This window comes from Colobus angolensis, unplaced genomic scaffold (genome assembly GCF_000951035.1).
Source record: "Colobus angolensis palliatus isolate OR3802 unplaced genomic scaffold, Cang.pa_1.0 Scaffold112, whole genome shotgun sequence".
NCBI classification, from domain to species: domain Eukaryota; kingdom Metazoa; phylum Chordata; class Mammalia; order Primates; family Cercopithecidae; genus Colobus; species Colobus angolensis.
The window spans coordinates 9,053,928-9,066,182 of NW_012112253.1; the positions used below are offsets into that span (position 1 = coordinate 9,053,928).

A 12,255-nucleotide genomic window follows, 5' to 3' on the forward strand; every position below is an offset into this window, starting at 1 on the left:
GATTGCACCACCGTACTCCAGCCTGGGTGACAGAGCAAGACCCTCTCTCTTAAATAAATAGCACCCACAACAATAAAGCAAATGAAGGAAAAATGGTAACCTGGGTAAAGTATACAAGGTGTCCTTTGTACTGCACTTTCATTCTTGCAACTTTCCTGAAGTTTAGAATTAATTTTTTAAACCAATTTTACAAAACTGTCCCTTCTTAAAAACTCTAAAATGTGTGAATAAAATCTGAAGGGTTTCAGAAAAGCGTTTCTTTGTGCCAATATTTCAAACCTTTCACTCTCTGAGTGAGTCTCTCTCAATTCTGAAATGCACGGGCCCACACGTTAGGTTATGTTACAGTTGCTCAGCTTGGATCACTGAAGCCTCCTAAAGTGTTGTGCCTTGCAACTTGAGTGTTAGCAGCTACAAGACCTCCTCTCTAATTAATCTTTCAGGAAGCTCAACTGGTGACTCAGGGGAAGAGCTCTCTATAAATCCACAATACTCACCAGCTGGCCAGAGAATAGCAGAAAGGAAGACAGACTAGCCCAGTGTCCAAACACACGCACATGAGGGGAACTTCCTACCTCAGCCCAAGGCAGTTCCTATGGAAGAGCCCTAGGGTAGGGAAGCAATATGAGAAAGAAGACAGATCCCACTCTGCAAGGAACTAAGAAGTTCTACTCAGGAAAAGAAAGGTCCACATATGCTACTGAAGGTTGCCAACTTTGGGGAATTCTTAAGATTGTTAAGTGGTGGGGCACAGTGGCTCACACCTGTAATCCCAGGAGACCGAGGCCGGAGGACTGCTTGAGCTCAGGAGTTTGAAACCAGCCTGAGAAACATAGTTGAGACCCTGTCTCTACAATAAATTTTTAAAAACTTAGCTGGGCATGATAGCACACGCCTGTAGTCCCAGCTACTCGGGTAGCTTAGGTGGGTGAATTAAGTCCAGGAGGCCAAGGCTGCAGTGAGCTGAGATCAAGCCACTGCACTCCAGCCTGAGCAACAGAGTGAGACCCTGTCTCCAAAAAAAAAAAGGCTGACAGGAATATGAGCCAGAGTAAGTGCAATGTATTACACAGTGACTGAAAAAAACGCTGGCTTCTGCACACACAAATAAGGCCATTAAAATAGGAAGTCAAGAATTCAAGCACAGCACCATTTAACTTGCAGTCAAGAGACCAAAGGAATGTAGCCAGATAGTGAAGTAAGGATTACATGTGTTGATTTCCCAGCGTGTAATCAAGGTGGACATTTCAGGAAAGATACTCAAAAGGCCATGAGACCAGTAAGCAGATAATAGTCTCCCAACCAGACCATGAGACTGGGGTAGAACAAAAGCCTTCTAAGATGACAAGTGCAGTTTGCTTACAGTTACTATTTCTCCAAAACACAAATGAAAACTGAATGCACTCTAGCAGGGCAATATTAAGTACTTGAATTTTCTGTAAGGCTCTGTAATACCCTACATTTATTTAATGTAACAAAATCTTAGCATAGTTTCTAATAATCCTGTTGGGGAGACAGTATTACTTTTTCTTGGAGATGAGGAAATGGGTTTTAAAATCTCAAATGACTTGCCTTAGGCCACTTACTAAAGATTAATAATCTTTTCCAACACAGAATATGTACCTAGAGCTCTTAATAGAAGCCATGGACAGTTGTTTAACATGAGAACCCCTGAACTGGTATACAAAGTTTTGAATACCTACATTTTCGAGAGAAGCTATAGAACTCAGATTGTCAGCCGGGCGCGGTGGCTCAAGCCTGTAATCCCAGCACTTTGGGAGGCCGAGACGGGCGGATCACGAGGTCGGGAGATCAAGACCATCCTGGCTAACACAGTGAAACCCCATCTCTACTAAAAAATACAAAAACCTAGCCGGGCGAGGTGGCGGGCACCTGTAGACCCAGCCACTCGGGAGGCTGAGGCAGGAGAATGGCGTAAACCCGGGAGGCGGAGCTTGCAGTGAGCTGAGATCCGGCCACTGCACTCCATCCTGGGCAACAGAGCGAGACTCCGTCTCAAAAAAAAAAAAAAAAAGAACTCAGATTGTCAACAGGATTCACACCCTCTCCAAAAAATGACTTTAAAAATCATTTCTCAAAAAAAAATCAAATAATTTCGTATCATATAAATAAGAACTTTTTAAATTAAAAAATAATGAACATATAAATCTATGTTATAAAGAAACTTCACATTAAGTCCACAAATTAAATTTTTCTGGCTTATGAACTGCAGTATTAAAATTATACAGAAACAACAATACGTAATTTCTTACCAAAATGGATGTTCAGCCAATATAATTCTGCCATAAAAATGGCAAATCTACATTTGTTCCTTGCTTACTACAACACCAAATACCTCTGTACTTGTTATTTATATATATTTTTCTGAAAAAAATCAATGGGCTAATTGGGTTAACCCAATGGAAGCAGCTGAGATTGATCCCAAACAACAACCCGAGTATAAGTGGACTCCTTCCATGTGTTAAACTGAGAATCTTGGGTTTCCAATGCTGCTGCTGCTATTGCAACAGGTCAGGGTAGATAGTCACCCGAGCTAGTAAAGAGAGACAGAAGCAGACTAAGGGACCTGGAGTAGACTAAAGACACAATGAAGGCAGTCCTAGAAATGCTGACAAGTTTGAAACTACTAGATTGAATAATTTCCCCCATGAAAGACTTACTGTTTTTTCAGCTGCCTCTGGCCTCTTCTTTTTGGGCTCCCACTCTCAGACCCGCTACTTGCCTTCAGTGTGTGAGGGGGGAAAAATGATTACAGACTTTAATTCACAGTTCTTAGGGACAACACTATCTCCTGGATCAACAATCTACTCAATATACCATTATTCAATATGAGCTTTTAGACAGAAAGAAACCTAAGCACTTGCTTGGTGGAACTCCCTCTTCTTTTGATTTGAAAATTAATCTCTCTCTGCTATTACTGACTTATCTCTAAAGTCAGGAAATATTTATCTCAGCTTGACTTCCAGAACAGCAATATCCAATAACTTTCTGTAACGATGTAAATGTCCCATATCTACAATGTCCAATACAGTACCCGTCAGCCACATGTGACTACTGAGCACTTAAAATGTGACTGATCTGACTGATAAATGGAATTTTTAACTAATGTGAATTTTAAAAGCCACATGTGAGTAGTGGGGACCATACTGGATACTGCAGATTTAGAATATCAAATAAAAATGCCACAACATTTAGTCAGTGTGCCTTAAAGGCACCAACTACTGAAGTATTCATTTTAGACTCATTTAAGAGTATGTTCACTCATGAGCCAACAGTGCTCTGCTAACAGCACTAGGCCAAAGAAAGTTTACAGTCACAGACATTTCAATAGCTCTTTCTCTCCAAAATTAGGGAAAATAGCAAACTACTCCTATTGCTGTTAATCTTGTACCCTACAGAGAATGTGTTAATTAATATATAAAAGAGGAAAAGATTTCTACAACTATGTGATTGGTTTTAACAAACATGGCTCAGTAACCTAGTGCTAGACACTATGGGAAACAAAAGCAAAGACAAACCAGCTCAGAGGTCACTGAAAATAAAACCACAAATGTAATGCAGATGTTAGGATAAATTAGATTTTTAAGGTACATTTATTTAAAAACCCACACCCAACTCACTGACCTGTGGCTATCAATATTTAACTTTCATCAGAAGTTCATTATATAGCTAAGACTAGCAAAGTCCTCCTAAGAAAGCAGAAAGGGGACATTTCATTGAGACAAAAGAACCTCTCTTCAGGATCTAGTCTATAAATCTAATTCAGAATAAGAATCCACAAAAACATCACACAAAATGAGAAAGGTGAAAGAAGTCTGATTCTATAGACAACCAAGCCTGGTATAGAATATCAATTTTAAAATCACCAATCTATTCAATCTCTCACAATTAAGTATGTTTGAAACTCATTATCTCACACTAAAAATGAGCAAGGAAACCAAATTTAAGAAGTTAAATAAAAGTAGATACATTAATTAAGCACTCCCTCCTCTTTCAGGAACAAATTCAAAACTATTTTTATTGCTATTTGTTTACCAAACAAGTTACCCATTTAATAAAAATCTAGGAGATTTAGAAAGTTAGGGCCTTAAAAAAGTAAACTTCTCGCTATATAATCAATTTTCACTATGAGGAAACAACCTAAAAAATAAATAATTTTGAGGTCAATTCTGTATAATACTCTACTAAAAAAATCACTATTATATGATCTTTCTGGTTAGATTCTTTTATTTGATTATTAACTTCTTGCCTTACTGTATCTGTTCGTAGATAGCTCATATTAGAGTCACTTAACCCCCATGCCTGAAGTTCAGTCTTTTTAATGGTAACATATACCACAGTCAGAAAGAATGAAGATAGGGAGTTTAAATGCATGCCCTTAAAACATTTTTTCCTTACCTCTTCCTTAATATTAAATCGTGATGGTTCTTGCCTGCTTCGATTTGACCGCCTGACCCCATAAACATCAGGATATTCTTCCCACATCTGTAAAATTAAGAGACCATGCATTAATCTTTTTTCTTGACCCCCATTATTATTATCAAACATTTATTGCAATGGAAAAGAATTCAAGTAACCAAATATCAAAAGGATTGTTTTGCTAGTTTTATTTATTTTGAAAATAGGCCTATTATTCTAGGAAATATTAGTTTAACAATGTCTTCATTACTTAATAGCTATAACTCTACATGGTATACCGCTTACCCATCATTAAAATATAAACATACAGCTGAATAATATGGCAAGGTGAGACAGCAGCTGCTTCCACTAAAGACAAAGTATTTACTGATAAATTTTAAATTCCCTACTGTTTTGAGTTTCAGTCTTGACTGCACTAACACACCTGTGAAACTGAAAATACAAGAAGCAAAGCCCCCATTAAGTCTAATTATTTAATTAGAATCAGGAATTTTTATTTTTCTTTAAGTTCCTCGGTCATGTAACATCCCAGATAAATGCAGATGAGGCATTGCTAACACATAGCTAGAAGTTCTCAGAAGGAGAACCACTGCCACCCTTTCTCTAATACATCTATTTTTATTCTGTAGCAGTAATTAGTCCTTTGCCTTTAAGCCCTGATTTTTGTAGACCTGTAACAACCTTTAAGATCTGCAACAATCCTCACCAGTGATTTAAAAAATTTAAAGGACAGATTAGTTGAGGAGAAAAATCATTTTCACTTTCTTACCCGGAGATAACTACTACTAAGTATATTCTGTATTCTTTTAACAGAATCACATAGCAGCAAAAGGAATTTGAATGGTTTGTGGAACACTGACATGAAAAGGTATAACAGAAATTAAGCAAGTAGTAAAAGCTGAGATGAGAAATATGGGTTATCAAGTCACAGGTGACAGCTAACATCATGAGAATATTTGGAAAAGTAAGGCTCAGAACATGCACAAAAGAAGCCACTAGCTGAGACTTGTGAAATGCTTGCATTTAAAAGGGTAGGGCCAGGCATGTAATCCCAGCACCCTGGGAGGTCTAGACAGAAGGATAGCTTGAGTCCAGGAGCTCAAGACCAGCCTGAGCTACATAGGGAGATTCTGTCTCTACAAAAAATTTTTAAAATTAGCCAGGTGTGTCAGTACGTGCCTGTAGTCCCAGCTACTTGGGAGGCTGAGGTGGGAGGATCACTTGAACTCAGGAGATCGAGGCTGCAGTGATCTGTGATTGCACCACCGTACTCCAGCCTGGGTGACAGAGCAAGATCCTGTCTTATCTTTATGAAAAATGATCCGAATGTCACTAAGAAAGGACATTATCAACAATGACTTTAACAACAACATAAAAATGATGAAGTAAGCTGAAGAAAATCAAGGCTTCAAAAGAAAAGAAGATGGCCCAGGAATAGGCATTTTACAACTAGAATCCAATGTAATCACGTAATCCCAAGTCCACAGATTCTGTAATGGCCTTAGCATCACCTTGGAGTTAAAGGACAAAAGGTCCAACCAGAAGGAGTTAGGAATAACCAAGTAGTGGGAAATACAGGAAGAGGCAGTAAACATAAAACACTCTGAAAAAACCTGGCAGAGACAGGAAGGAGGGAAAAGAGCGCTTTACTCTAGCCTGTCTACCCATGCCCACCCGTGGACCTCTGCTAGAGCTATGAAAGTTTTACTCAACACAGGTTTTCATGGAGCCCTTATTAACCGGGAGGGCTAAATCATTTCAGTGTTACTACATCAACTAGTTTTATCACTCCAAGACATCAGATAGGCATTCTAGTTCAACTACTGTGACTTTATTACAGCATATATTGTAATATTTACATCCTAAAATTATCTTGTGTTCTTATTTGTGCCTTTGAGAGCTGATATCTAAGTCAACTCTTCCATGAAAAATCTACCATGTGGAGTTACTCACTACTGAGTACTTTTACATGAGTAATAAGCTTTTGGAGGAGGGCAGGGAGCTAACATGTGAAAACGATGTGTACACAGAAAACCAAGAGCCTTCCTTAAAAGTTCTCATTTTAGGATAATGATTATCAAAGGCACACTCCAATCATTCTGACTGGCTTGTAGGTCCATCCAATCTGTAACTACACATTATTAACTCTGGAACTGCTCACTTTAACCTTAAAAGTATATTTTAAGCTGGGCGTGGTAGCTCAGGTCCATAACCCCAGCACTTTGGGAGGCCGAGGCAGGTGGATCACCTGAGGTCAGAAGTTCAAGACCAGACTGGCCAACATGGTGAAACCCAGTCTCTGCTAAAAATACAAAAATTAGCCAGGCGTGGTGGCGGACACCTGTAATTTCTACTTGGGTGGCTGAGGCAGGAAATCACTTGAACCTGGGAGGCAGAGGTTGCAGTGAGCCAAGATTGCGCCACTGTACTCCAGGCTGGGCAACAGAGCAAGATTCTGTCTCAAAAATAAATAAATAAAGTTAAAAACCAAGCATATAAAAATTTGTCTCTCCTCCCTATAATTGGACGGTTCAGGTAATTTATTTTCCTTAATAGAGCAGAAAGAAGTCTTCATTTGTATCCTCAGATATCCTACTGTATATTACTAGAAAAAATGGCTGTAGGTTTCATTATCAAGATATACTAATGAGTTTTCATAAGCAATAAAGGTCTGCTAGCTTGTCCTAGGCTAGCAGCACATTTGTACTATAGGGCAAAGTAGATACCTTCTTCACATCAGCTATCCGTTCCTTCTTAGAGGCTGGCTTCTCTTTGGCTTCTGGGAGGACTGGCTGGGATTTGGAACCTGCTGATTCGCTCTCAGATTCCGACTGACTCTCAGAAGATTCAGAACTGCTATTCGACTCGCTGCCATGTCCACTTCCTGGATCACTTCCCTGCTCACTTTCCGACTGACTGCCTGAGTCTGAACCCGAAGCTTCTTCAGAGGCTGAGTGACTTATTTTGAGAGAGAAAGAAAGAGAGAGATTTAAAAATATTTAAGAACTGCCACACGAATCTGCTTTAAAAAGAAAAAAAATTCTCATGGTAAAACATTTACAGATAGTAATGCTGATAATGTAAGACCAAAATCTTCAAATTCACATTTATACTTTTACATTCCAAATAATGTTATTGCTACCATTCTGAAAATCCCCAATAGCTACCATTTCCTGAATGTTTACATGATGCTACAGAGCAGGTGATTTCTATGGACAGACTCTTGACAGAAACTCTGAACATGGATATTACTGTCCCCTTCATTCAAATGAGGCTGAACTGAGGCTCTTAAGTATTTAACTCTCACACCTAGTTAACATAATATGATTTGAAACCAGATAGATATGAATCCACTAAGTCTTATCTACTAAGTATCATTCCCCTCACAACAAGAAAAAAACAAAACACAGAACAAAACCAAACCAAGCAGGCTGGGCGTGGTGGCTCATGCCTGTAATCCCAGCACTTTGGGAGGCCAAGGCAGGCAGATCAGAGGTCAGGAGATCCAGAGCATCCTGGACCACATGGTGAAACCCTGTCTTACTGAAAACACAAAAATTAGCTGGCTCTGGTGGCACACACCTGTAGTCTCAGCTACTCGGGAGACTGAGGCAGGAGGATCGCTTGAACCCAGGAGGCAAAGGACGCAGTGAGCCAAGATTGCGCCACTATACTCCAGCCTAGAGACAGAGAGAGACTTGGTCTCCAAAAAAAAAAAACCGACTAAGCTGGACACAGTGGCTCACACCTATAATCCCAACACTTTGGGAAGCCTAGGCAGAAAGATTGCTTGAGCCCAGGAGTTCGAGATCAGCCTGGACAATATGCAAACCCCATCTCTTCAAGAAAATGTTTAAATTAGCTGGGTATGATGGTGCGTGCCTGTGGTCCCAGCTACTCAGAAGACTCAGGTGGGAGGATCATTTGAGCCTAGGAAGTCGAGGCTGCAGTGAGCCATGATTTGCCACTGTACTCCAGCCTGGGTGTCACAGTGAGACTCTGTCTCCAAAAAACAAAAAAACAAAAAAAAAAAAAAAACAAAGCATCTTACCCAAAGAGGAAGAATGCAAACTGGTTGCAATTATCCAATCAGCGGTTCTCACTAATAGGAGCAAATGAGATTCATCTGGGGTAGTTTGTAAAAATTTATACACATTAACCTCAATCCAGAGGCCCTGCCTTATAATCTGCAGTGAGATTCAGAAGTGGTAGACTTAACAGAAACAAGTAAACAAAAAGGGCACTCTGATGCTAATGAGAACACTCAACCCAATGAAGACTGCTATTGGCCTCCACACATCTCCCTTCCTTTCTTCATTCCAAACATCCCGTAGGGAGCAGCAATCTAAGCAGGTAGATGACAGCTAAAGGAACAAACCAGAAACCACAGAGACTGAGGGGTGATAGAGTATCAACCTCAAGCACAGAGAAAGCAATATCCTCATCTTCCTCTAATGGTGCAAAGCAACTGAGGGGCACGCTGGTAGAGGGGAAGATACTCTGAAGCAAAAAGACCTCAAATGGATGGACTCTACACCAAGAGGTGGACTGTCCACTCTACTCTTTTGCTTGAAAACTACCTATCTTTGCTCTGAGGCGGGCAAGGAAAAACCCAGAACCTACAGTAACATTAACAGAAAAGTCCCTGAGTTCAGAAGTCAGGAGATAAGACACGTGGCACAAAACCTGAAAGGGTAAAGGGAAGCTCTATATTTACCATCACTGCATCTTCTAGAGGTGCACAGGGCAGTACACTGCAAACTAGGACTGACCCAAATAACACCATGCGATCCACAGCACATTACAATACGGAGGCCTTTCAGTTACCATGAGGAAGCAATGAGAAAAAAATGGGAGAGCAGGGGTCGGGGGGAGGTTCCCAACACTGGGAAGGGGGGAAAGATGAGAAAAACCATGTAACTTCCTGATCACCTAATAGGTATCAGACACTAGGCTAAGTACTTTACATATGTATGTATGTGTATATATGGATGTGTGTGTGTATATATATTATTTTGCTTATTCCCAAGAATAATACTCTTAGGCATTATTATCACCATATGAAGGATGAAAAAAACTGACATCTTTTATGTAACTTGGTCAATGGACAAAACTAGAAATTGAGGAAGAGGGTGAGGGGGCCAGGATTCCAATCCAAGTGTGGATCTAAAGCTCATTTCTATTTTACTCTAGGGGTCCAAAAGATTAGAGACTCAGAAAACTTAACTCTTATCCCTGTTATACAAGGCCCCAAAACAGGCATCCCTGTCACAAGTGACTCAACAGTTTCAAGACCTCATTATAATTACTGACTCTTTAACCCTTTGCACAGTCCAAGCTGACTAGTCCAGGTGACCAAAGCATCTGAGTCACTTATTTTATACCTGTGACCAGGCAGGTTGACATCAGGAAAGAAAAAAAAAAGAGGAGAGCTGGATAGTGACAGGATCACTTAAAAGGTGTGGGCTCTGGCATCGCAGTTTCCATTTCAGTCCTAGATCACCTCAGGCCTGTGTCATCTTTTAACCTGTATCAACCTATGTGACATCTACCAGTAGTGTCAAGAGAGCATCTAATGCCAGCTATGAAAGCAGTGCCCTATAAATGCAAAAGCCCTACCCAAACAGAGGAAATCCGAGCATATCACACCCAAGCTGAGATTCCCCTTCTAACACAAAATTCTCCCCAGCTAACACCCATTAGTGAGTCGTCACCCCACAATCCATGACACTAGTTGGAATTTATTAGTTTTGCCTCCACTATTTGCTCATGGACAGACATGTACAGAGACAGCTCCAGAATTTCCTCATAAGTAAGGAAGGGACTTATTTAATAGAAAGGGCAGTCTACTTGAAAGGGATGTTAGGCAAGGCAATACCTGGAAATTATATTCCCATAGCAAAGGCAGCTGAAGGCTTGTTTACTTCCCAGGCATCCAGGTCTTCGGGTCACTGAAAACAACCAATTTCAGCATGCCCTATAAAACCTGGCCTCTGACAATTTCTCAAAGAACATTACTTAATCGTTTCTTCCCTCACCCCCACTGCTCCAGACACCCCCATTGCTCCCCTCTAGCTCCTGCACCCAATGCCGACACAGCAAACTAAATACCTCTCTAATTTTGAGGCCTCAGGTATCACCTTCTCCTGGAAAACATCCTTTGGTCTCCTATCCTAAGCTCAATACCTATCAGATACTTTCACAATACTGACATATGTCATAGCAGTTACCACTACTGAGATGGAAAACAGGCAGCCACATCTCAAATCTGAGCTTCAATTACCATGCCCTGCTGGCTATCCATACTTTTAGCAATGACACACATGCTGTCCTAGAAAGACTCACTCCAAAGCTCCAGCAGCTGTTACCATCTACACTCCCTTGCCTCCACTTGTCCCATACTACAAAGTAATCTGACCGCTTGTCAACCTCCCCAATAAACTTGCAAACTAAGCACATCTCCTTTGATGTTCTCTGTGCCTGGTATATTAGAGAAGGATTCAATTGCACATTCATTCGCTAGAATGTACAATTTGCCTCCCCTATGAAATAACATATTTAGTTTCTCAACTACTACAATGTTTAACTCCAGACGAAAGTTTAAGAATAGAATCATGTTTTGGCAATCACCGCCAATAAAACTGTCACAGGACAACAGGTCTATACACTCCTAGGAAAAAAAACACTCCAGTGGCAACAAAAAGACTGAAAATCTTTACCAACTAAAGACCCACAAAAGGCAGCATTAGTTTACTGAAGATAACTAGAACAGTCCAACTAGAAATGTTTACTGTTCTGTGCTGAAAAGCCGGAAGCACTGCAGATGGGATGCAATGGAATGCCAATGCCCGCATCAGGATATGTCTATACAGATGCCTATCTCATTCCCTTTGAACTAGTTTATACTATAAATTCATTACATTTTATATAACATTCCCCTATTAATGGTACATTTAGGTTCTTTTCAGATTTTTCACTTAATCAATAGGTTACAAATATCCTTGATACACTTTCCATATTTCTGTATTTCTGAGTAGAGTATTTGTATTTCGAAACTGTTGACTGTACCCATAAATATCTTTCCACATATCTTCTTGTGTAGCTATGTGTTTCTGAGTCTGTGTAGGAGAGTGATTCCTAGAAATGTAACAATGCATACAATACCTTCTGGGGAAAAAACAAAAAAGCCGTATTTCTGTCAGCACATATCTATGTGTATAAATGCATTTTAATCACCACATTGCTAACATTGGTTTATTCTGTTGGGGATGGGTTATTTGAAGTACATTTGTGAGCTCCATGGATTACCTGTGTAATTTCAAAAATAACAACAATGAAAATCAAACCCAAGAAAAGATAAACACCAAGTTCACAACCATATTTACCTTTAGGGGTTGATGGAGGCAGATGCGCTCAGGGAATGATACTGGTGACATTTTATGACTGAAACTTAGTAGTGAAGCTTAGTAGTGAATTCACAGCACTTCAATATATGCCTTAAGTATTTTTAATGTCTAAACTAGTCAACTGTCTAAAATATGTCTAACCATAAGAGTTAAATCCAAAGCAAGGGCTGCAAGTACACCCCACCCTATACAAAACAAGCAAAGATTTGAACGAGTGTTTTAAAAAAGTGTTCTTAGGCCAGGCGTGGTGGCTCACGCCTGTAATCCCAGTACTTTGGAAGACCGAGATGGGAGGATCACGAGGTCAGGAGATGGAGACTATCTTGGCTAACACGGTGAAACCCCATCTCTACTACAAATACAAAAAATTAGCTGGGCATGGTAGTGCACCTGTAGTCCCAGATACTCA

At 40.1% G+C, this 12,255-nt stretch overlaps 1 protein-coding gene and 1 long non-coding RNA gene across 3 annotated transcripts in view; both read right to left on the bottom strand.

Annotated features, from left to right (window-relative positions):
• Positions 1 to 12,255, bottom strand: part of CHD2 (chromodomain helicase DNA binding protein 2) — a 146,771-nt gene that overhangs the window by 101,808 nt on the left and 32,708 nt on the right. For both annotated transcript variants that reach the window (XM_011958054.1, XM_011958059.1), the window contains 3 exons: positions 7,167 to 7,398; positions 4,420 to 4,506; positions 2,682 to 2,743 (listed from right to left, as the gene is read on the bottom strand). In XM_011958054.1, the coding sequence (XP_011813444.1) occupies positions 2,682 to 2,743; positions 4,420 to 4,506; positions 7,167 to 7,398 (381 nt within the window). The remainder of the gene's footprint in view (positions 1 to 2,681; positions 2,744 to 4,419; positions 4,507 to 7,166; positions 7,399 to 12,255) is intronic.
• Positions 1,531 to 2,417, bottom strand: LOC105523256. The gene is made up of 2 exons (XR_001003565.1): positions 2,040 to 2,417; positions 1,531 to 1,725 (listed from the first exon to the last, which is right to left on the bottom strand). It is a non-coding gene; the product is annotated as an uncharacterized LOC105523256 (long non-coding RNA).